General features: G+C 40.2%; 1 protein-coding gene across 3 annotated transcripts; it reads left to right on the top strand.

Annotated features, from left to right (window-relative positions):
- Window positions 1-1,844: 1,844 nt before the first annotated feature.
- LOC145441165 (cytochrome P450 3A31-like) lies at window positions 1,845-21,623 on the top strand. Of its 3 annotated transcripts, none has more exons than XM_080318975.1 (15): window positions 1,845-1,863; window positions 8,200-8,322; window positions 8,833-8,935; window positions 8,999-9,051; window positions 10,396-10,492; window positions 11,412-11,491; window positions 11,570-11,707; window positions 11,775-11,929; window positions 16,697-16,824; window positions 17,283-17,358; window positions 18,916-19,076; window positions 19,145-19,233; window positions 20,650-20,787; window positions 21,175-21,331; window positions 21,464-21,623. In XM_080318975.1, exons 2-15 carry the CDS (start codon window positions 8,252-8,254, stop codon window positions 21,542-21,544), a joined length of 1,527 nt encoding a protein of 508 aa, XP_080175101.1. In that variant the 5' UTR covers window positions 1,845-1,863; window positions 8,200-8,251; the 3' UTR covers window positions 21,545-21,623. The 3 variants fall into 3 exon arrangements, with proteins under 3 accessions (XP_080175101.1, XP_080175100.1, XP_080175098.1); XM_080318974.1 differs by lacking the exon at window positions 1,845-1,863 and adding an exon at window positions 7,015-7,240; XM_080318972.1 differs by lacking the exon at window positions 1,845-1,863 and having other exon boundaries at window positions 7,634-8,322.
- The last annotated feature ends 72 nt before the right edge of the window (window positions 21,624-21,695 follow it).

Here is a 21,695-nt window from a genome sequence, read left to right as displayed (position 1 = left end):
CCTGTTGGCGATGAGAAGCTTCATCTCTAAGATAGGCATTCCGACGCCATGTTGGACTCGAAAAGCCAACCCATCGGTGGTGCGACTGTGGATACTACGATATTCGCCACAACCACGTGCGCAATGATTGTCGTTTTAATAGCGGACACCGGGGCTAAGGTCACGCAAAACAGTTTCTGCTCATGGCGCAAACTTACGATCTTAAGTATAAAATACAAATTTACATGCATCGCTGGGAGAAAACAACTGCCCACCCCGGACTTAATCCTTCTCATAGGTCGCGAAAATTCGCATCTCATTAAAATAGTCTGTTTCAAATCTGTCGATGAGTTAACTACGGAGATGGTTAATGTAGCCGGCATTGCTACTCAAGTAGAAGTAATGATGTAAAATACTACCCACATGAGTGATATCCAATGCTTGTCAAAACTACCACAAGTAGGTAGACATATAAAATGAATGGTATACAGTTAAAAGAACTCAGGTATGTAGATTGAAAAAGTAGATTTGGTTGTAGTGCCACATGCTTTTAGTGGTAAATTGCCAGGGGTTAGCCTACTTTAGAGATTTCAGGATACATCGGTAATATAGCTATCACCGTGTCAGGGGCTATTCCGACCGGCTGTAATAATAATTTCAACCACAAAAGTGGTTTAAACCAATCCAAAAACTACCCTATACTTTACAAATCCCACGTATAAAAACCAAGTAGTTTTACGTCGCAAATTGTAAAGTAAAAGTAGAAGCGGAAGTAGTATACGACAAAAAATTTCAGTAGTGAAAGCAGGCAAAGCTTACTTCAATACTCTGAAAAAGTCTAGAAGTATCTCGTTACTGATCAATCTGCCTATTTATCTGGTGGCTTTATATTTAACGGTTGCCTACAGGATTCATTGTGATACTGGATCATTCTTTTAAATAATGTGTGTGGTCATTGGTTACACAAATCCACATGCGGGACATTTATTGTAGTAACGTGACTGACGGTCTGTCTAATATACGAGACGTGAGTTCTCAAGCAGCCATGTATTCAGTGACGACCAAGCACCGAAGCACCTGCGATGTCGTCACACCCTAGTGGCGCCATAGAGCTACCACTACATTTATGGTGCTGCTGCGTGTGGCACAGTCGATAGTTGTTGGAGTTGCGAAACCTTGATGGATTTAGTACTTTCAATGTCATTTCCTAGATTGTAGGCCTCTCTGACCTACAAATCCGAGTCTATATTCCGGTAGTGAATCATACACGCACGAACATTGAAGAGTTTTTTGTTTGTTCGTTGTTTATTAAACAAAAAAATTAGATGCTTATCACCAGTTGGCCTTTTGCAATGGTTTTAAAATGTGCGTTCAAAGAACTGCACCACGGTCAATACTGTCAACAGGTTCGGTCTACGTAGGTATTAGGCCTACTGTGTTGGTTTTGTCTTGTGAGCAGTTTCACGAGTCCTGGAAGCTCATACTGTGGTTAATGAGTTCCTCGAATAAAGCTTTCATAATGTAGCCTACTTCTACTTTTATTATCTTTGGTATGGCTGGAAATTAGATACTTCTACTTGTGTAGAAAACTGAGGAAATACTTATACTTAATAAACATACGGTTTGTCATAGAGATTATGCAATGTGATGTATTCTCAAATATGATAACCATATATAACATAAGTTATTACAAGAGTGTGGAATGACAGGGCAAAGAGCGTCAATTTAAACTTGTGAATGAGTTGTGACACGATTTAATACTCTTCAACGGCACAACGAAGTCGCCTGTCACGCGTTCATGACTGATGCAGTAAACGATTGCATCATATATTGCACTATGAGTGGCGGGATCACTCTGCTAGAAGATGGCAGCGATTACGAAATGTGAGTGTTCCAATGGCTGTTCGCAATGATGGTTACGACAGTACGTTCGATATATGTGTCAGTGATGAGCATCGGACGGACTCGGATAGCATTCGGACCGGATATTAGACGATTTTGTGGCAGTCGGATAGGAGTCGGATATTATCGTAGATTATTTTTCGGATATTGTCGGATAGTTGTAACTTTTGATACGGATATATCCGGATAGTTGTAACTAGATGAGAGATTTGATTACAGGCCCATAGAAAGAAGTCATCAATTCAATAACCAAATACAAACAGCTGACATCTTGCGATATGACTGGTAGCAGTCTGAAAATGTTTGTCAAGAGTCCAGGATAATATAGATCAACTATCACCACTACCATTCTTACCATTCAAGAGTAGACAATACTATAAGATCAGCAAAGTTATAAGATTTATTAGCTAAAACATATCAAGTATATACAATACTTGCCAGTCTAACGATATATAATATGTGAACTGATAAAAGATGGTATGATTGGACATGAGCTCTCCTGACATGGTTACCATCAGTACGGTATTCTCGCAGAGCAGTGTCTAAAGTTCGCAAAATCGAAGGTATTGTTTCAACATCAGTCACAGAATTGCATTTGCTTCCCGCCTTGACATGTAGTTTTTGAAAGCATTGCTCATGAATGTCACAATAGGGCATACAATCTCTAGAATCCTCAAAGTTGTTGTGGTGGCAGTCTTCTGTAGATTAATAAAAGTCAAATCCATCTTTGCGTACTGGTAGCATGACTGATTTTCATGCTACCACAGTAGTTGTATGATACCATTTCGATCAGCACTCTACAGCGGTGCTTGTGCTATGGCACAATCTTTAGCTACCATAAGTTTTCCAGCAGTTCATGACCATAACGGAATATATCCTGATGTCGTTCCACAATGTAATAACTCCATTTTGCGAGAAGGTATTCCCAGTGCGGACTTGGACTTTGTGTAAGCTTGGCACGTCGAGTTGACAGCTATTAACACACTTGAAGCCCGGCCAATCAAATAAGAATATGCATACAAACATATACAAGTAACTTTCTACAGTCTGATAATTATACAGAAATTTGTGTAAGAAGATATATGCACAGATAAAATGCATGATAATTATTACTATGATGCCCTGACTTGACGTTACAGTAGCCTACCAGCCTCTTTGAAATCATTCAAGATACATGCATATCTTACTAAGGTAAGCTAATAAAATATAACAAGGCTACATAATCCACAATTACTGTATATCGTTACAACGAAACGCAAACCTATTCAACTCTCCTGCTTACTCTTCCCTTCCTTCAGCAGCTATATTTCTCCAAATATGATTGACGGAGTCAATCATCCAGAACCACTGAGCCATACAAGAAAAAGCCGTAAGTTATTTTTGTCAAGCAATGGTCTGTTCAAGTAAATTTGATTTCAGTTGAAGAATTGTGAAAAAGACTTTGGCGTGATTATGGTGCTTTCCTATATGATTTAAACGAGAGACCATGTAAACAGTTCGAAAGTCAACGCCAGGAAGTGGTGATCAGTACGTTAGTGATGCACCATGTCTCTTGAGTGGAGCTCCATCAACTGTTCGCATTATATTGCATTATTTGAAGACCTCGAATGTTGTCAAACCCCTCGTCTGGGTGTCGATTTGAGCTGTGATTCCGTACTGTCGGGTTTCGTTTCTCTATTATAATGGAGTGAAGAAAGACGATGTCTTGAGTGATAGCACAGCAAGAGCGCGAAGTCGGGAGAGATTGCATCCTGATTTATAGAACACTGGCTCTGCTGAATGCAATAATTGCTATGTTCAAGTGAAACACCACAAGTTTTCAAGTGGTACAATGAACCTTACAAACCATATCCGAAATGCCAAGGATACAGCACAGTTGAAGATCAGTTTCTTCTCTTCCAATAACCAAGTCGACAAGACAACTATTGACCTGCTGCTGGAGAGGAAATTTGACAGATTGAGGGACATTCAGGATGGTGCTATTATTGACATATTGTGTGACTCGACTATAAGCGTCATGCTCGAAGCTTTGATCTGATTTACCAAAGGTATTATAAGCATCGGCAAGTTGCTACTAACCTAACCAGGCCTTCACCCCTTGCAGCATTTGTGGGCAAAATGCGGATTATCTGCATCCAATATTGACCTTCTCCTGATTGTAAAATTCCATGGTTACAACTTGCTATTATTACTTCTTGATATATATTGGGTAATATGGTTAAATGCCTGATTGTAATATATGGCCATGGCCTAATAATCCTTGTCATTTTTCATTTGCTTTTGAACCGAGATACCACTTTCATTCGCACACTTACTTCAAATTAGTAGCGTTGTTTCTTTGCGTTAACCTTCCTATAATTAAAATTCCAATTTTTGTTCTATTTGTTTTTGTTCATTACATAGATACAATTCGTGATCTTCTAGTGCAGAACCGTAGCTAAGCTCAGCTGTACAATTGATACTCTGCGATATCATTGTTCGATAAGAATTTTTTGGATTATTGTACGAGATTTCCGGATACAGTCGGATAGTTGGATGAGATTCTCCGGAGTCGGACGGATAGTTCCGCAGACACAAAAACTGTCGGACGGATTCGGATTCTCAAAAATCAATATCCGCTCATCACTGATATGTGTCCTGAGCAGCCAATTTTGAAATGACATTGAAGAATGGAGAGAGCGGTGGCGGTTATAGTCCGATATAGATGCCCAGACAAGAACAGATCATTCGCACGAAACGTAAATGCATAATTACTGTAGAGATGGTGCGAACCTCTAATAGATTCTGGTTTGGGCAAGTTCTTTCTGAACATTAAGGCTAACACTGAAAAATGACGTAACGTCATGTCCCAGCTTCCAGTGATATTTCAAACACAGATCAAATTAATCGTCGTCGTCGCCCGCAGCTTTTTTTTTCGGGGCAATGTAGAGATTTCAGAGTGCGATTGGTGTCACTGGCTGGAGTAATATGTACTATGATGATTTGATCTTAACAACTTTATGTTAAAATTTCTGATGTTTGTTGAAAATGTTCACCGCGTAGAACCTATTAAGGCTCATTTACAAATGCGAACGTCGGAATCATCACGCTTTGCATGCCGAACGTAAACATAAGATGAGCCATTATTCACGCAGACACCTGTAATGGTCCTAATGGTTTACAACCGTCTATCCTATAGGAACGTCAGCTGCGACCCCTGAAACCCCTCTCGTAATCGAAAACTGCGACGGATATGCGCATGCGCAGGCTCAGCTATATAGTGACAACGATGTATGTTTATTGTTTATTAGGGATGGTGTGAACCTCTGAAAGGTTCAGGTTCGTGTGAACGCGAACCTTTTTGAAAGGTTCTGTGTGAACGCGAACGTGAACCTCGTGACGTCACATGACATCATATTGCTAATTCCAACCCTATCTTTCAATGAAGTGATAGCCTTTATTAATGTACACGATACCTAGCGACGACTCGGGCCACATAATGCCACAATGCTGAAGTAAATATTGGCGTTTTAAACGTCGCTAAATGTATCAACTAAGGCAGGGCTGGCCAACCTTTTCAGCCAAAGGGCCACATTCGATTGGCGAACTGTTGCGCGGGCCATTAGCCGCGCGAAGCGCGAAATTTTTTTGAAGTTCACAGGTCAATAAAATTGTCACCTGACTATATTGCGGGCTTGCTGTATATCGCTGGGCTCAGTTTGCAGGGACTGGGCGATCGGCGTCTGGACATATCGATATCGACAGTTTCGACCAACATGCGTCAATCATTTTGTGCCTAGATTTCATAGTCGACGGTCTTTCTGCGAGTGCAAACGCAAAGTCGCATATGTTGAACGACACTCTGTTTCGTAATCGCGAATATAGTTAGATTCAATCTGATACATTAGACGTTATTTCATTTTCTCAAAGGGCCAACAATATTAAAAGCAAGAAATCGAGTGACAACATGTTGCGCGCAGCGTGTAGAAAATTTTTACTTTTGATAAATCTATCGCAAATCATTCTGCTTTATTGTAGTGTACGAAGATCTACCACTATGTGACTGGCTCCGGGATCTGCCAATGCGTCGGAACTGATATTTTAGTCATCACATCTCAAGTGTTGCGGCCAGACTAATCAAATTTTTGGTTGGCCTCACAAGTTCACAATATGTGCAATCCATTTTTGATAACATTAGAAATTTCGGAAATTACCTCGCGGGCGACTCAAAACCTTCTCGCGGGCCACGGGTTGGCCAGCCCTGAAAGGCAATCAAATGATAAAAAAAAACTCCCATAATATCAATATCATCCGTCGCTTTGCCAACAATTTCGACGAGGAGTTGCCAGGGACTATAAGCTTACGCCTTAACGGTCTTGGCCAGACAGGACAATGTGTTCGGCGTCTGAGTATTGCTACATTGATATTGAGCAGAGTGTAAAACAGGTTTCTATACTTGCTACCGATATTAGGCTACCGCACAAGTTATACAGCTGTAGCCAACACCTCAATCGAACGGATATGGTTTTAATTATTCAGTAAACATATGAAGTTAAGATTGACCCCGTACGCCTGCTAGATTTGTTACAACAAAAAACGATATCAATCTCATTGATTGCGGTTGAATAAGCATCATTCGCTCTCTACATGTAATGTATGTCGCTGGTGATGCTGCGTGATTGCGCGTCAAGCTCACAGCAGAGAGTCACAAACGGAAAGCTGGATATTTCGAGCAAATTTTTGTAACAAAGCAAGTAAAATATTTGAGATTGTCAAGGTGCCTGCTCGTTTTGCGTTGATTTTTTATGCTGCCAGCGTCATGCATAGGGTGGCTCGCGGCTGAAATGCAATAAATTCGAACCAAAGACGTTATAATGAGGTGAAAATTGTAATATATGAAAAAGGTTCACAGTGCAGAACCTACCAAGGTTCTGTTGTGAACGCGAACCTCTAAATTTCCGAGGTTCACACACAGAACGCGAACGTGAACCTCACGTTCACACCATCCCTATTGTTTATATCATCGGACTTGCGCTGAAAATCGTATTTGCTAGACTGCAGGCGGTTTGGTTTGCTCGCTGACGTGAAATAGTGGTTTTGTTTGCTGTTATGAGCAAATAGCCTTCAGACCACCATTTACGCGTATAAGCTATATGGTTTTTTCGTTGCCGGGCACTATACTTATTAACTACGTCCTACGTCCTTTCCTATTTATTGCGTACACTGATTTTATCACTACAAGAGTATCCGTCTGGAAGGTATAGGCGTTCGAATATTAGACCGTACTGCGTGTATTTCCAATCCTCATGACCTTCGCTGCCTTAATAGAATACAAAAGACTTTATCCTGCTAAACCGTGGTCGCTGTAGCGTGCGCAGAGGTATGCTTTATGCCTATCTAATGTAAATCAAAATTGCGTTGGATACGACTTGGTTTCACAATGCACATGTTGGAAGTTAGTGTCATACAATACAGTGAAGTGGACGCATAGACCAGTTGGCAATGCGACATTTGTACATTATGTGCAGTACGGTGTGCTATTGCTGTGTTGCATTATGTGGAGTTGAATAGTATATTCATTATTCATATTGAAATGAGCCCGAATATTTTCGGCTGGCACTTGTCAGGGGTAATCGTCAGCAACTGGTATAGAGAATCGGAAAGAACATTGTATATCAACAATCGTATCTCGAAATATGACGTCAATTCTTTACTAGTTGCTGACCATTACCCCTGACGAGTGTCACCCGAAAATATTCGGGTTCATTTCAATGTGAATATACTATTCAATTGCATATTGAAGTTCTGTACCTCCAAGAAGCTCTTAAACATTATGTGGAAGTAAATTGCATGTGCGTGACGCATCATACAGTTTCCCCGCACTTCCTAAAGAAATCAGAGGTCGCGCTGAGAAAGTAAAACAGTGAAGAAATATACGTGCCAGAAAGTTCGCAAACGATTTAAGAAACGATGACTCGCGTGACCTCGATACCACAGATATATCTAGAATGGAATGGTACCTTTGTGAAATTATTTTAGCTGCAGTTCGTGTGTGACTTTCTGAGGAAAATGGCTGCTGTTAATAATGTTTTCACACATTCGACTTTAATTTGAGACCACATCATATTTAGAGTGCAGCGCCCCTTTAATATTGGTCTTATTGCAATCACTGCCGATTGTATGTACCATTTCACAAGCGTACTATACGTACTACGTGCACTTGTGCAATGGTGCATTCAATCGAAAGCGTTTGCAATTAGACTGCTGACTGGCTGCTAAGTTCTGCTTCATAACAGCCTTCTGTTATAGCCTATACGCAGCAGTTCTGCTCTTCTACAGATACCTGCGTGCATGATATTTATTGGATTGGTTTTACTAACTTCATTGGACAATGATAACCCCCACGGATATTCTATCTATTGAAGCATGGATTCTCATTGGGACACTCGCAGTACTTTTCAGGTGATCTATATTATTCGGTCGGTTGATTTTGGTTACGACTTATACGAAAAAGATTACACACGCACATTATACAGCTGCATTCAATATCGACTTTAGTTGTCTACTTATTGTCGTTTGCTTTTCATTCAACTCGTTGTTGGCAAATTGATATCGGAATTATTTGAGATTGGTGACCTTCGCCAACAATAACACAGTCCTGGCCGCCGCAGTAATACACATGCGGGTATTATTTTGTAGTCCTGTATGTTCGTCAGTATTATTTGATTTTATTATGGATCCTATAATAATATGCATTAGTTCATTAGGCGAGATGGGTTTTATATTGAAAAAGCGCTGTCCTTTCTACATCCTCCTACCTGTTCATTACGTCGCATTGGGTCTTCGGTATCGCATTGTATATTGTGTCTTGACGTGATAAAACCGCCGATTATACCGATCTTATAATTTCCATTTTCAAAATACCCAGGTGTATAGGCCCAGATGACAAATATCCATAACATTTTTCCTCAGAGTCTACTTGAACCGAAAATGGTCAGTATTGAAGAAATTAGACATACCACACGAGCCGCCATCGATTTTGGGGATTGGTAATATTATAGAGGCACTGAAGAAGGTACAGTATGTGTTGTTGAAAATATGCTAGTTTGATGTTTCAGCATTACTTTTTGCAACTCAGAGAGCGTTCACGTTTGGTCTCGAGAATAAAAGAAAGTATGGACCTATTTATGGGTAAGTTTCTCCCACAGTGATCTTCATAATCAGCGGCAACTACAGTTCTCTTTGGCCCAATTTTCACTTGAACGTGGCGACTTCATATGCGCTCGACGGATCTGTCACGCTCACGTCCGTCAGCTACACACCTTTAAATATGTTATGACTTACTACTGATTTAAAATCGATAATGTCTTTGAAATTTGCGCAAAGGCCAGTGGTTTTCAACCATGCTCAGGACATCGTTTCGGATTTGAAAACGCTCCACGACCCGCCTATAAATTCAGTAAGTTACTAAAATGGTAAGCACATTTGAAAGACCTATTCAAGGTCAATTTGGGGAATTAATTACTAAAATAAATGTCAACACCTTCGCCAGGGTTGCATTTAAAACAAGTCGCATTTTAAACACTTTCTTAAACAGTGCTTTAAAATGCGGTTATACTATGAACATAATTTTTTTTCAAGTCGTATAATTATGCCATAATTGTGTAAATACTTTCAAAGAACATCCAGTATGAGGCTACGGACGATTTACACCCGAGTCGACGTATACGGTATGGGCTGGTTGGAATCCTCGAATTCTTCGTCAGTTCAACAGTCCTCGCATGTAGTTATAGATCATTGGTACGGGATGGATGTTCTGATGATGATGACCGCCGACCGTAAAAATGCTGCATTACGATGTAGATCTGGTCAACGTTATTTTTGGTCCGCTTAAGACATGGATCGGAAGCCTTTTTCGATATAGGAAGATTATATTTACCCCATCTTTTAAATGGCCATATATTTCCATTGTGATGTCACAATCAAAAGTTCATGAGGTCATGGCTAATAACAAACAAAACAAAAAAAATTTAAAACAAGGGCCATGTTTTATACATGTTTGTTTTGAATTGATTTTTATTTTAAATGCATCCCTAACCTTCGCTCTGACGAAACAGATGTTAGCATCTTCGCGACCCACAGGGAAAAGGTAAACGATCGTCAGGTTGAAAACCACTGATTGACTGATATAGACTATTATACAGTCGGTATAGTTGCCGATGAAGTTAAAAAGAAGACTTCGCATCTCGTCAAAAATTGGTCAAGTGCATCCTAATCTTAGCAGGCCTTTGAAATAAATCATGACGTTGAACTCGTCATTGGTGCTACATCGCTATCTGACCAGATGCTAATTAGCGACTGATTGTCAGACTCACGTATCGACGTGTGTCGCTGACAATGAATTTGTAATCAGCTTTGATCACAATCACTAATAGCGATAGTACCGGTGATGACAACTTCTGACCCAAATATGTAGATGAATGATGATGACCCGAATTGTAGGGAATTCAAACTTAATTGACATATTGCTTTTAGCATGTACATAGGAACGAAGCCTATGATATGCATTCACGACCCTGAGATATTACGAAGCGTACTCATCAAGGATTTCTCAAATTTTCCAAACAGGGAAGTAAGTAAATATACTATATTCTTTGCGGCATATTTCAAGCAGACTAATTATGGTATATATTGCACGAGGCTTACACCTGCTGGGATTTTCCAACACCAGAAGTCTTGCCGGATGTGTGGCGTGAATAGGGTTGTATTTAAAACAAACGGTGTTTTAAAACGCTTTGTTTTATACAGCATGTTTTAAACAAATGTGTTTTTAAACGTATAATTATGCCATAATTCTGTAAATATTTCGGAAAACATAGTAGTGTGAGCCTACGGACGATTTGCACCCACTATAGTCGACGTGTACGATGTGCAGTGCATGCGCAGTGGCTGGAACCCTCGATATCGTCGTCGGTTCAACAGTTATAGCAAGTAGATATAGATCATTGGTACCGGTACGGAATGGGTATTCTGATGATGATGACCGCCGACTGTACATTGTACAACAGTTATAGCAAGCAGATATAGATCATTGGTACCGGTACGGAATGGGTGTTTTGATGATGATAACCGCCGACTGTAAAAATGCTGCATAACGATTTAGTCCTGGTTAAAGATATTTCTAGTCTGTTTATGACAGTGGTCGGAAGCCCCTTTCATCGAAGTAACCATATTTACCCTATTGCTAATCCACTGTGACGTCACAATTAAAGATTCGTATCGTTATGGCTGAAAACAAACAACCAAAAAACAATAAAAAACATGTTTTAAACTAAACATGTTTGTCGTAAATTGATTTTTGTTTTAAATGCAACCAGGCGTGAAGCATTCATTGTTAACAACGTTGAGCGCAATAATAGGTGTAAGACTGTAAACCAAGCAATGATTGGTACTAGCACATTCAAAATCCTAGATTCCAATCCAAGTATATGAAAATTGATCAGCTCCATATTGTATGACAGTTCCGTATAAAAATACTGTCGCGATTGCAGGTGACACCAAATAGGATTTCCGGGAGAGAGTTGAACAGCTCTGTTTTGAATGCTCGGGGTCAAGAATGGAAAAGAATCAGGTATCTATAAGTATACGCGCAAAGCGTGATATGTAAAATCAAATATCTTTCAAAACCTAAGACACTTTCCAAATACAGATCGACAATGTCGCCGACATTTTCCTCTTCAAAATTGAGACACATGTCCGAATTGATGGGGTGGTGCTCGGACAACTTCTTGAATATGTTGACAAATCGGCACCAGAAAGACGGAGTAGCCATCTTCGACCTACGAGAGTGTGATGGCGCTTATACTGCGAGTTTTGTAAAATTCTAATCCCTGAATTTTTAAATCGTTCTTAAGAACATTCTCTCGCTTGTCGCTGGATATGGTGTTGTCGGCAGCGTTCAGCACAAAAGTCAATTCACTGAAAGACGGAGAGGAAGAGTCGGAGATCACTAAACATGCCAAGTTATTATTCCGCTTCTCGTTCAAGTCGCCTTTTATTATACTTGTTCGTAAGTGTCATATCTTATTAGGACATATATAATATATAATAATCGATTGATTGTTATTATAATGATGCGCATGCGTAATTACTATATTGTATATTATTATATTATATTATATTATCATATTATTATCATTACCTGTTTTAAGTAATGCCAATAGTTGCACAAAAATCAAAAAAGTATTTGAGACACGGAGTCGCAAAATGGTAAGTCCGATCTGAATATCCTCTCAAAATATTCGAAGAAAATGTAATCCGTTTTCGCAGCTTCAAATGCAAATACTGACCATGACCAATTTCACTATACACAAAACATACTATAGTAAATCATAACCTACCCCAACATATTGGTAGATTATGTAGATAATTATCCATACAATAGTGAGAGAGAGACCAACCAAAATACATAACAAACAGACGGCAATGATAGTGGCACAGAAAAATGCATTATGCATGTATCAGATAGGAATGATCGATACGACCTTGAAGGTCAGCTATAGTCTGATCGCAACCGCAATATACTATAAGTATAGGGAGAGGCAATATATATTAATAGAGCAGCGGTCCAGCGTAATTGCGTATATTCTTTCAGACAAAAGACGAGTTAGTAGCGATGTATTTCTGTAATTAGATCATTGTCTACATAATCCTCTAGAGCAGTGGTTCTTAACCTTTTTGTCTTCATTCCCCACTTTAGATTTATTCCGAGTCTTCATTCCCCACTACTCACGTTATATACCCTTTAATATAGGGTTACCATATTTTAAGATCCTAAAAAGCGGACACTTTTTATAAATTCCGAAAGCTCCAAGAAAACTGGTGATATTGAAAAATTTACGACCTATAGTATTGTGTTGACTGAAAAAAAAGGTCATCACTTTGACTCGGCTCTCGATTTTTTTACGAAACTCTGACGTTCGCCGCGTCGGAGTCGCATTTTTAGTGGCATTTAAATCCTTTTCGGAGAAAAAGAGGACAAATTCACAAAAAAAGAGGACATTTAGGCGTCCTCTGAGGAAACTTTTAATTTATAATTTTCGAGACATACATTCCAGAGCAGTTAACTGGTAGGGCTAGGCACAATGATTCGGATACTCGAATCTGAATCGAGTAGCCTACTAATTTTAACGATTCGAGTGGAGTAGTAAAAGGCGATTTTTTCGAGTACTGAAATTATACGCTCCTCGCAACTGAGAGTTAATTTGCTACCGAGAATTATAGTTGCGACACTATTTTCCTATGAAAAAACCTTGCAACCTTGATTGGCCGTGTCGCAGAATACGAGACCTAGTACAAAGCGACGAACGTTACTGGAAATAACATATTTCCGAAGTCAGGATCATCCCACAACATTGTCAAGAAGTGAAATGAAATCGGTATGGTCGAAAAAATACCAAAGTATCTTTGATGTGATGGATAACAGGCATTATTGTCTTTGTCGTGGCATAAAAGGTATACATATATTTGAACTTTTACGTAGTACATTCTGCTGTGGCGTCATAATGAGTAATACTCGAATACTCGACTCGAAGCATACTACGTGATTCAGAATCGAATCACTCAGGTATACTATTATCTGGTAACGGTGATCGCACATGTTTCTCTAGACCGGGGGTTCTCAACTTCCCTTGTATAACGGCGCCGCATTTTAACTGCAAAAGACGCTGCGGGCCGCAGAAAATTATTACTATGTATTTGTGGTCTAATATTAAATTTAGGCTTCTGTAGCCTATTTGCCAGTCGTATACTGGCATTTAGTACATTTTTATGCTTTCTAAAACATTAATGGACAAAGTTCGTAAGTTTGCAGTTGCTGTTTGTTGTGAGAATATGCATCTTTCAGCGGTGCAAGAAAAATCCATTCATGGAGAGTGCATTGCATTCGTTGTCAAGTCGGTATATCAGAGAGAGAGAGAAATATTTATTGATTTGTCCAACCGTAAAGAAAATAACATTGTCGCATGAAATCATAACATGTATCTTAATTATGTAGGACAGGGTGTGATCGATATGACTCTGGGTAGGGTCGACTGGTCTGATCACACCTTCAAATCCTTCCAACAGAGAACCGAACTCTGTTTCATTGCGTGAGCGAGCAAGTATAATATTACGGTAACTTTTTTGTTACAGAGGCCATTATCACTTTAAACTCTCAGTGATATGAGAAGAAGTCAGTCGATCATTTATGAGCAAACCAATCAACCCTTCTCCGTTCCTACCATGGCTGTAGCCCTGTACCAATAGTTACAGAAGTCAGCTTTGTCAAGTTGATGATTTACGCTGGCCCCTCTCCACGTTTGCCCTGCCAGCATTTCCTCTGCAAATTTGTCCACTCTGAAGAAATGCACCCAGATAATGAGCTATGCAGTGTCTCTGGAGTCGGTGGATTTGTCCAATGCTAGGCGGCTAAAGGGAGTCTATCTCTATACGCGGCAACATGTTTCAGAACATGCAGTAAAAGATTGACTGACATTGCTGTTACTCTTCTGGTCACGGTTGTAATCAGATGTATCTTCGAAATTTGCTAGGTGATGTTGTCCTTGCTTCTAAGCTTCGGAAACAGCGCATATTCGCACATTATGTTAAAGTTTTATCGAAATAACACCTTCTTTAGCATATTTCTGAGTTTAGCTATATACCAAGTAATTTTACACGATGCCTCTGTAACGTCGTCTCGTCGGCAATTTTGACAATGCCTCTAAACATGGAATTCCGGCTTGACACTGAGCTGGTAACGTTTTCTGAGATCAGGCGATGTGTATAACTACACAGAAGAAACTGTCGTGGCATCATTTTAAGCTTCTGCGGTTCGTTACGACAACTGTTCTTTGAAAAATGTGACACATCGGTTTTCAATATGTATCAGAGAGAACAAATACATTTTTCCACGCACAGTTACAAACCCAGTTTTCGCTGTTTAATTTCCCGTTCCTTGTTCTTGTTTCTGTGCAAACCATTCGCGCCGAGTGAAACACTCTTTGAAAGTGTACTACACAGCGGGATTCTCCTGAACAAGAGTCCAGCCGAATACCGATTCAAAACAATAACAATCAACTCAAGCATAAATCAAGAAACTATAACCCAACAATGAGTAGTCAATTACAATTACAAATACAATTAATATGTAACAATAATGTGCCAGTACAGTAATTGCGTTTATAATGAAAGACGTCGCAGGCCGCAATTTACCGTCTGCGGGCCGCGGGTTGAGAACCCCGGCTATAGACTATGCTGTAGTGCAGGGGTGGGCAACATACGGCCCGCGAAGGGATTTTGTCCGGCCCGCGGAGAGTTTTCCGTCTAACATGATAATGTGGCCCGCGGCCCCAGTCTGCCGAGCTTTACCACTACTTGCTTACTACCTCCAAATTTAGTGACTGTATGTTATGATATACTTTTCTTGGGCTGCATTTCAAAACCGGCGTACGAGAAAGTATGCGCAGAGTGCGAGAGTGAAGGTTACGCGTAAGTTTGCCGAAGCGAGAAGATTTGCATTATCGGCATTTACGATGTACTCAACCATAATGTCGTTTGTGGTAATCATGGTGTTTGTCGACTACAATGGTAATTTACACCTGGCTGATATTTCTTATTTTTCATTCCGTAACCGCCGACTTATTGTACCACGGCACACTTCTAGGCTTTTGTAAGACGTAGGGTTACCATATTTTGGAAATCTGAAAAGAGGACACTTTTTTAAAATTTTCAGACTTACAAAACCGGAGGAAAATCCGGAAAAATGGTAAATTTTTCCCACTTCGTGGTCGGTTGACTAAAAAAAGAAAGGTCAACTTTCTCGCCCAGCGCTCAAAATACAGTTTTTCCTTTCACATTACCAGTTGGTTGACTAAAAAGAGGTCAACTTTCCGGCTCATCTCCCGAAATAACCGCTGGAGCGTTACTTCAGTGCTAATTTACTGTATCTCAGTCGACTTTGCCATGTATTTAACCAAAATTCTCCAAAAAGAGGACATTTGGGCGTCCTACGAGGACACTTTCATAAAAGTCAAAAAAGAGGACAAATCCTCTTAAAAGAGGACGCATGGTAACCCTAGTAAGACACCGCTTATACTAGGGGTCGCCAACTCAAAACGGGTCGCAGGCCACTTTTCAAATTTCGTAGAGGACGCGGACCTCATGAATTCAATACCGAGAATAATCTGGCCACAGAGTTGAACAACGACGTTATCTCATCACCTACTCCACCCTAATGAATTGATATCTTCGTAAATTAGGGGTACCGGGGTTATCGAACGCCTTGAAATCTTAATTAGGGATTGCACCGTGTGTTGATTGATCAGATAGAAGCAGACATGGTGGTGCCTGTATGACGATGCTATTCTCAAATTCACATTGTCTTCGTCATTATCGGCGAGTAATGGCTTTGAAGTGACATTGCTGTCGTTAAAATACATTCATTTAATACGATTTATTCGTTGTAGCCTATATGTGGATGAATGGGAGAATAATGTGCAATCCGACCCGCCAAGCACTTAATTTTCCTATATCCGGCCCGCCGACTGGAGAAGTTGCCCGCCCCTGCTGTAGTGTATACGATGTTTCAAAATTCGTCTATTCTCCATCAGAAACCATTGCATTCCACACCAGTGGGGAATTCTCTACCGGTTGGGAACCACTGCTCTAGAGCTATACGGGGTATGACGAGTACGAACTGTTAAATATCGATATTGCAGAACCATTTCCTGGCATTCTACATGACGCAATCACGCTGGTTGTGTTTGTATTCGCGAAACGATCACCCTTTTCATTGCAGTCCTGTTTCCATCTTTGGCGAAGGTCTACGAAAAACTAAACCTGTCGGCATTTCAAACCGCTCCATTAAATTATTTCCGAAAGATAACAAATGTGTTGATGGAAAGGAACACCGACTCGAATGTCAAGGTCAGTGGAAAATAACGAAATATCACATTATTTTGTTACGGATTACTGATGTTACGGAGACGAGCTGTTTGGTATGTTTACCTATACTAGTTGTCACCGACCAATGGCACAATGAAAGTATATAATTACATGCTTACTGATAACATCCCTGTTACTGCCGAATTTAGTGGCAACCCTTTCACAAAGACACGTGATTATTTTGGTAAACCCCAAATTCCGAATGAGATGACAAACAAGCGCATTAGCGCAAGCAATTTTCATTTTTCATCACGAAGTATTGGACGTGTAGTTCCATATCTAATATTATTCATTGAGAAAATTTTCACTCATAAAATTAGAGAATTCCTTCTCGAGGTGATTCTATGGGAACCGAACCGTAAATGTAGATGGTGTCAAGTCAAACCCTGAAATGTTCTTCTGTGGCTTAGTTATATTGTGATTGCTTTGTTCTATCTTAGGGTAGTGCGGATATCATGCAACTTCTAATCGAAAACAAAATATCTGATGATGATGTACAGAATGGCGTCGATAAAGGTAACTCAATGCAATTGATGTATTCAGCTAACGACATAGCGATAGATATAACCATTAACCATATGTGGAATACAACTGCAAGCGTAGGCCTACATTAGGGTTACCATATTTTCCCCCCACAAATTCCGGACGCTCTTCAGCGCCCACTAGCGGATTTCAAAATGAGGCGTGAGCGCATTGTCGATTAATATGACGTCACACCAGCAGCGCTTTGTCTATCAACTAGAGGTGGTAGCGATCCGGTTCAGGAGTATGTGGTTGTGTATTGTATGTTGTAACCTGGGCCGTAGCCACATATTGCAGCCCCATCCCACCCAAATAAACACTGGTCTTGGGCCCATCGTAGGGTATTCGATGCAACTTCTGGGGTTTACTATATGCATCTGGTCGTTAAATGATTTGAATCAATTGTGTCAATAATATTGGCTCTTCCATATATTACTGTATAATTTTAATGCTCTCTCCGTCCATATAATCAGAGTCAACGGTAGAAGAGCTGATGTAGGATGATGACTTCGAAAATGCAAGGGGCGTAATTGTACATCGTTAAGTCATGTTCATGTCACGCCGATAAGATTATTTATCAGCCTAATGCGGGTGTGCACTTCACCACTGAGCTATATAAACACCGCACATCCGGTGTTTTCCAACCTTTTATGGTCGCGAATCCATTTCCAATTTGAAAATGTGCCGTGGCCCAGCTCAAAATTTGATGAGCTGATTACTAATTAAAGGTCGGCACATTCGCCCAGACTTACTCACAGCCAATTTTGGAAGCTAATTACGTTCAACATCTTCGCGAACCCCAGAATAAAGGCAAACTACCCCCAGGTTTAGAACCAACATCTTTGAATAATAAAGCATCCAAACGACCTAAAACGACGACTCTATGAATACCGCTATCTTGTAATTGCGATTACAATTAGACTTCTTTTTGAAAATGAATGTTATTTTTTATTTATTTTTTGATCGCAGTTTTTGCGAGGGCGGTAGTCCCCATATTAAAACCAATAAGTATGATACTAAATCGCGCGCAGCGCGAAGAAAAATTTCATGTAGCATAAATCTGCCCAAAAATACTCTTGTTTAGGTTGATTTACGAAAAAAAATATATGAGCTTACTTCAAGCCTTCAAAATTCCGGACATTTAGGCATATTTTAGAAATTCCTCCCGGACGCAGTTTTAACAGTGAAATTCCGGACATGTCCGGGAAATTCCGGACGTATGGCAACCCTAGCCTACATGAGCACTTGAGCAGTAAACACTAGCGGTGCGGTCTTATATTTCTCTCCTTGTCATTTATTCATCTGGTCAGATTCTGATATTAGTATATAAGTGTATGTTTTCGGGTATGGGCCATATATTTGATCCAGGGATATATAGAACTCCATATATATCCTTGATTTGATCTGACGGAATTACCCAATGGTCCCATATAGCATGTTTGCAGTTCGTAATGGATCAATAAATCGATTAAGAGTCCCTAATATGCGAGAATATACGCGGCTTTGTTGACTGGCCTCATTTTCGTGTGTAATTTTCGGTTCGCATTGCAGGCATGACAAGGGATGAAATAATCGGAAATTCGATTATAATGATTATTGCGGGATTCGAAAATACCGCGAATGCGATGGGATACCTTGCTTACAACCTCGCGATGCACCCGGAAATTCAAAAGAAAGTCCAAGAAGAAATAGACGAAATGATGGACGAGAAGGTTCGAGTGGCGGCTGGAAAAATTGTTTGCGTAAGCCAATCATTAATCGTGTACCATTGCTTGATCAGGAGGAATTCGACTATGATTCTGTGAACAGTCTCAAGCTGCTCGAGATGTGCCTTCAGGAGAGCCTACGGCTGTACACTCCTATTATAGGGTAGGCCGTACGGAGGAAGTTGAAATTTTATTTCACAGGCAGACCTGCGGGGATGATCCGATGATATTCGACAAAATACCCGACATCGATTTGATGGATCTAGGCCAAAGACCGTAACTGCCGCACCAGAGGGGAGCGAGCTTGAAGGCGGCCCAAAATTATTTCATGAATTAACATAAATTGTAGAGTCTTTTTTGGAAATTTATGCAACTTTTTCCAAATTTAATATTGCTAAATCTTGATTGTTCGGTATACCATAGTGTCCTATAAGCAAATCCCACAGTTCAGTGAAATTGGTCTACGTCACACTTTCCATTTGGCTGAAGGCAAATTGACGGTAATTTTTCACCGGCTTTGCCGAGCATTAAATTTGATAAAACGAGTAGGCTATCAATCGAAAGATACCGCGGTACTGAGTGCGAAAATAGAAATTTCATTCTGCTCATCGCCCTGGAACCCCTCAAATCAGCCCTGAACGTTGCATTGTAACGGAGTTTGGAATTGTGACACAACCATGCCGTCTAAGCAGCTCAGGAGCAAGTGCGCACGAGAGTGTGAATGCTCAATCGGTTGCGCAATAATGCCAATAGGCTTGCAGTTTGCGCTGCTCATCACCTGTTATCCAAATTACAGGCTGGAAGAAAGGTATAGCCAAATTCGATGTGCAGTACTGTATTTAGGCAACCTACTAATTTATCAACTAGGCAATAGAATTTGAAAAAAGTTAATGGACAGGGAGGTCAAAATTTCTCAGCCGTTCGGCGTTCGTGTTCACCGTTCATTAGGGCTGTTCAAAAATAACTTTTTTTTACGGATTCCAACCATTCACTCATTAAATTGTCAAGTTACCCTAAAAGACGCTGCACACCAAATTTGGTTCAATTCTAACAAGTATAGGGCTCAGCAGATCCAATTAAAAAATTTAATATATTAGGGAAAATAAATAAAAAATTCAAATTTTTCTGCCAACCCTATGAAATTGTTGAGCTGTCGTCAAAGACGACGCAAAACAAATTTGATTCAATTCCAAGCGGAATTATTTCAGTTTTTCGTTGATAATTCTCTGATTATCCTTGATTTTATCAACGAAAAACTGAAATAACTCCGCTACTACTGGTGGGAATTAAGTCACGTAACACCGCTGAAAGATGCTGCAATCATGTTTCGCTCTTACCTTATAAACTTTCGGGCATGGAGACGAATTCCCAACTTTCCAAAGACGTACTTCGCAAATACATTATTTGTCTAACCAACAAATCGAAATTTTAAATTGAAATGACAGGAACGAATTTTACCCTTCTCGCTACGCCGATGACCATTACGGCTAGCCTATATATGGAGTTTAAAAAGATAGGCTTAGCATGCATTATTTCAAGGATGTATTGTGCAAATTTAATCATTTTCACTTAACTACAGAACTCAACGAGCTTCTCAAGAGGAAGTAGTGATCAACGGGTTGACCATTCCTGCAAAAACATTAGTGTTGATTCCAAGCTATGCGTTGGCCCATGACGATGATTACTGGGAAGAGCCGTTCGAATTTCGCCCTGAAAGGTAATTTTGGCAGTCTTGCAGGCTAGAAATACCGATGTTTGATTGCGGGATAGATTATTGCCGTCGGCCTTCATATTCCTGTTCGGGTCAGGTTTTAGACTGCAGTACGTCGTCCGTACGTAAAACTCCCAGCAAATCCTGGGGCCGCTCCGTTCAAGCTCGATGCACCCGAGGTTTTTTTTATCCGAGTTCCCACGTACGGAAACTCTGTTCAATGGAAATAATATTCCCTATAAAGTCTCGAGGCAGTCAGTCTGCGCCTCTCAAAAACACTACTCAAATGATCAGAGACGAGTAGTGAAGTAAGCGATGACCATTGACCAGTTACCTGATACTCTTACTACAGTCATAATTGGTTATGGCCTGTCAGCTAAATACGAATTGCAGGATGAGAGATATGAAGGAAATCAATCCGATGCTGCACCAGCCTTTTGGAGCGGGACCAAGAAATTGTATTGGGATGAGATTTGCGTTGTTGGAGATCAAGATGATAATAGCTAAGCTACTACGCGAATTTACTCTGGAACCCACTGAAAATACACCTGTAAGTATTGGTAGACTAGGCACATAATTTCTGATTCCGTGCCACAGAATATGCTAGTGGTAACTGGTTTCAGTACGTCTGGTTTGGAGTTAGCAATAACCGTAATCGAGACATCTTTTCCGATTGTCACAGAAACCACCATTGGAACTGGTCGTGGCAACTGGTGTGAGAATGAAAGAAAAAGTGCAACTGAAAGCAATCCCTAGAAGATAATTTATCCTGAAAGTTTACATTTTCATTATATATACGCGTGAGGAAAAGCGTCCACCAATTACATAATATTAGACGCTTATACTGGAATTCTATGAATGGATAAGTAGGAGAATGATCCAAAAACATCTGTCATCACAAGCCATGTTCTTTA

The sequence above is a fragment of the Botryllus schlosseri genome, chromosome 6 (assembly GCF_051294905.1).
Source record: "Botryllus schlosseri isolate E-star chromosome 6, Bs_hap1, whole genome shotgun sequence".
Taxonomy (NCBI): domain Eukaryota; kingdom Metazoa; phylum Chordata; class Ascidiacea; order Stolidobranchia; family Styelidae; genus Botryllus; species Botryllus schlosseri.
The sequence above is the reverse complement of the archived record's forward strand: the minus strand, read 5'-3'. Positions and strand labels throughout refer to the sequence as shown.

Excerpts from the sequence above, each read along its gene's own strand:
- LOC145441165 (XM_080318975.1), top strand. The coding sequence starts at position 8,252 with ATGATAACCCCCACGGATATTCTATCTATTGAAGCATGGATTCTCATT. Across the intron at positions 8,323-8,832 it reads ACACTCGCAGTACTTTTCAG|AGTCTACTTGAACCGAAAAT; the intron begins GTGATCTATATT and ends ATTTTTCCTCAG. Across the intron at positions 11,708-11,774 it reads GCCATCTTCGACCTACGAGA|AACATTCTCTCGCTTGTCGC; the intron begins GTGTGATGGCGC and ends ATCGTTCTTAAG.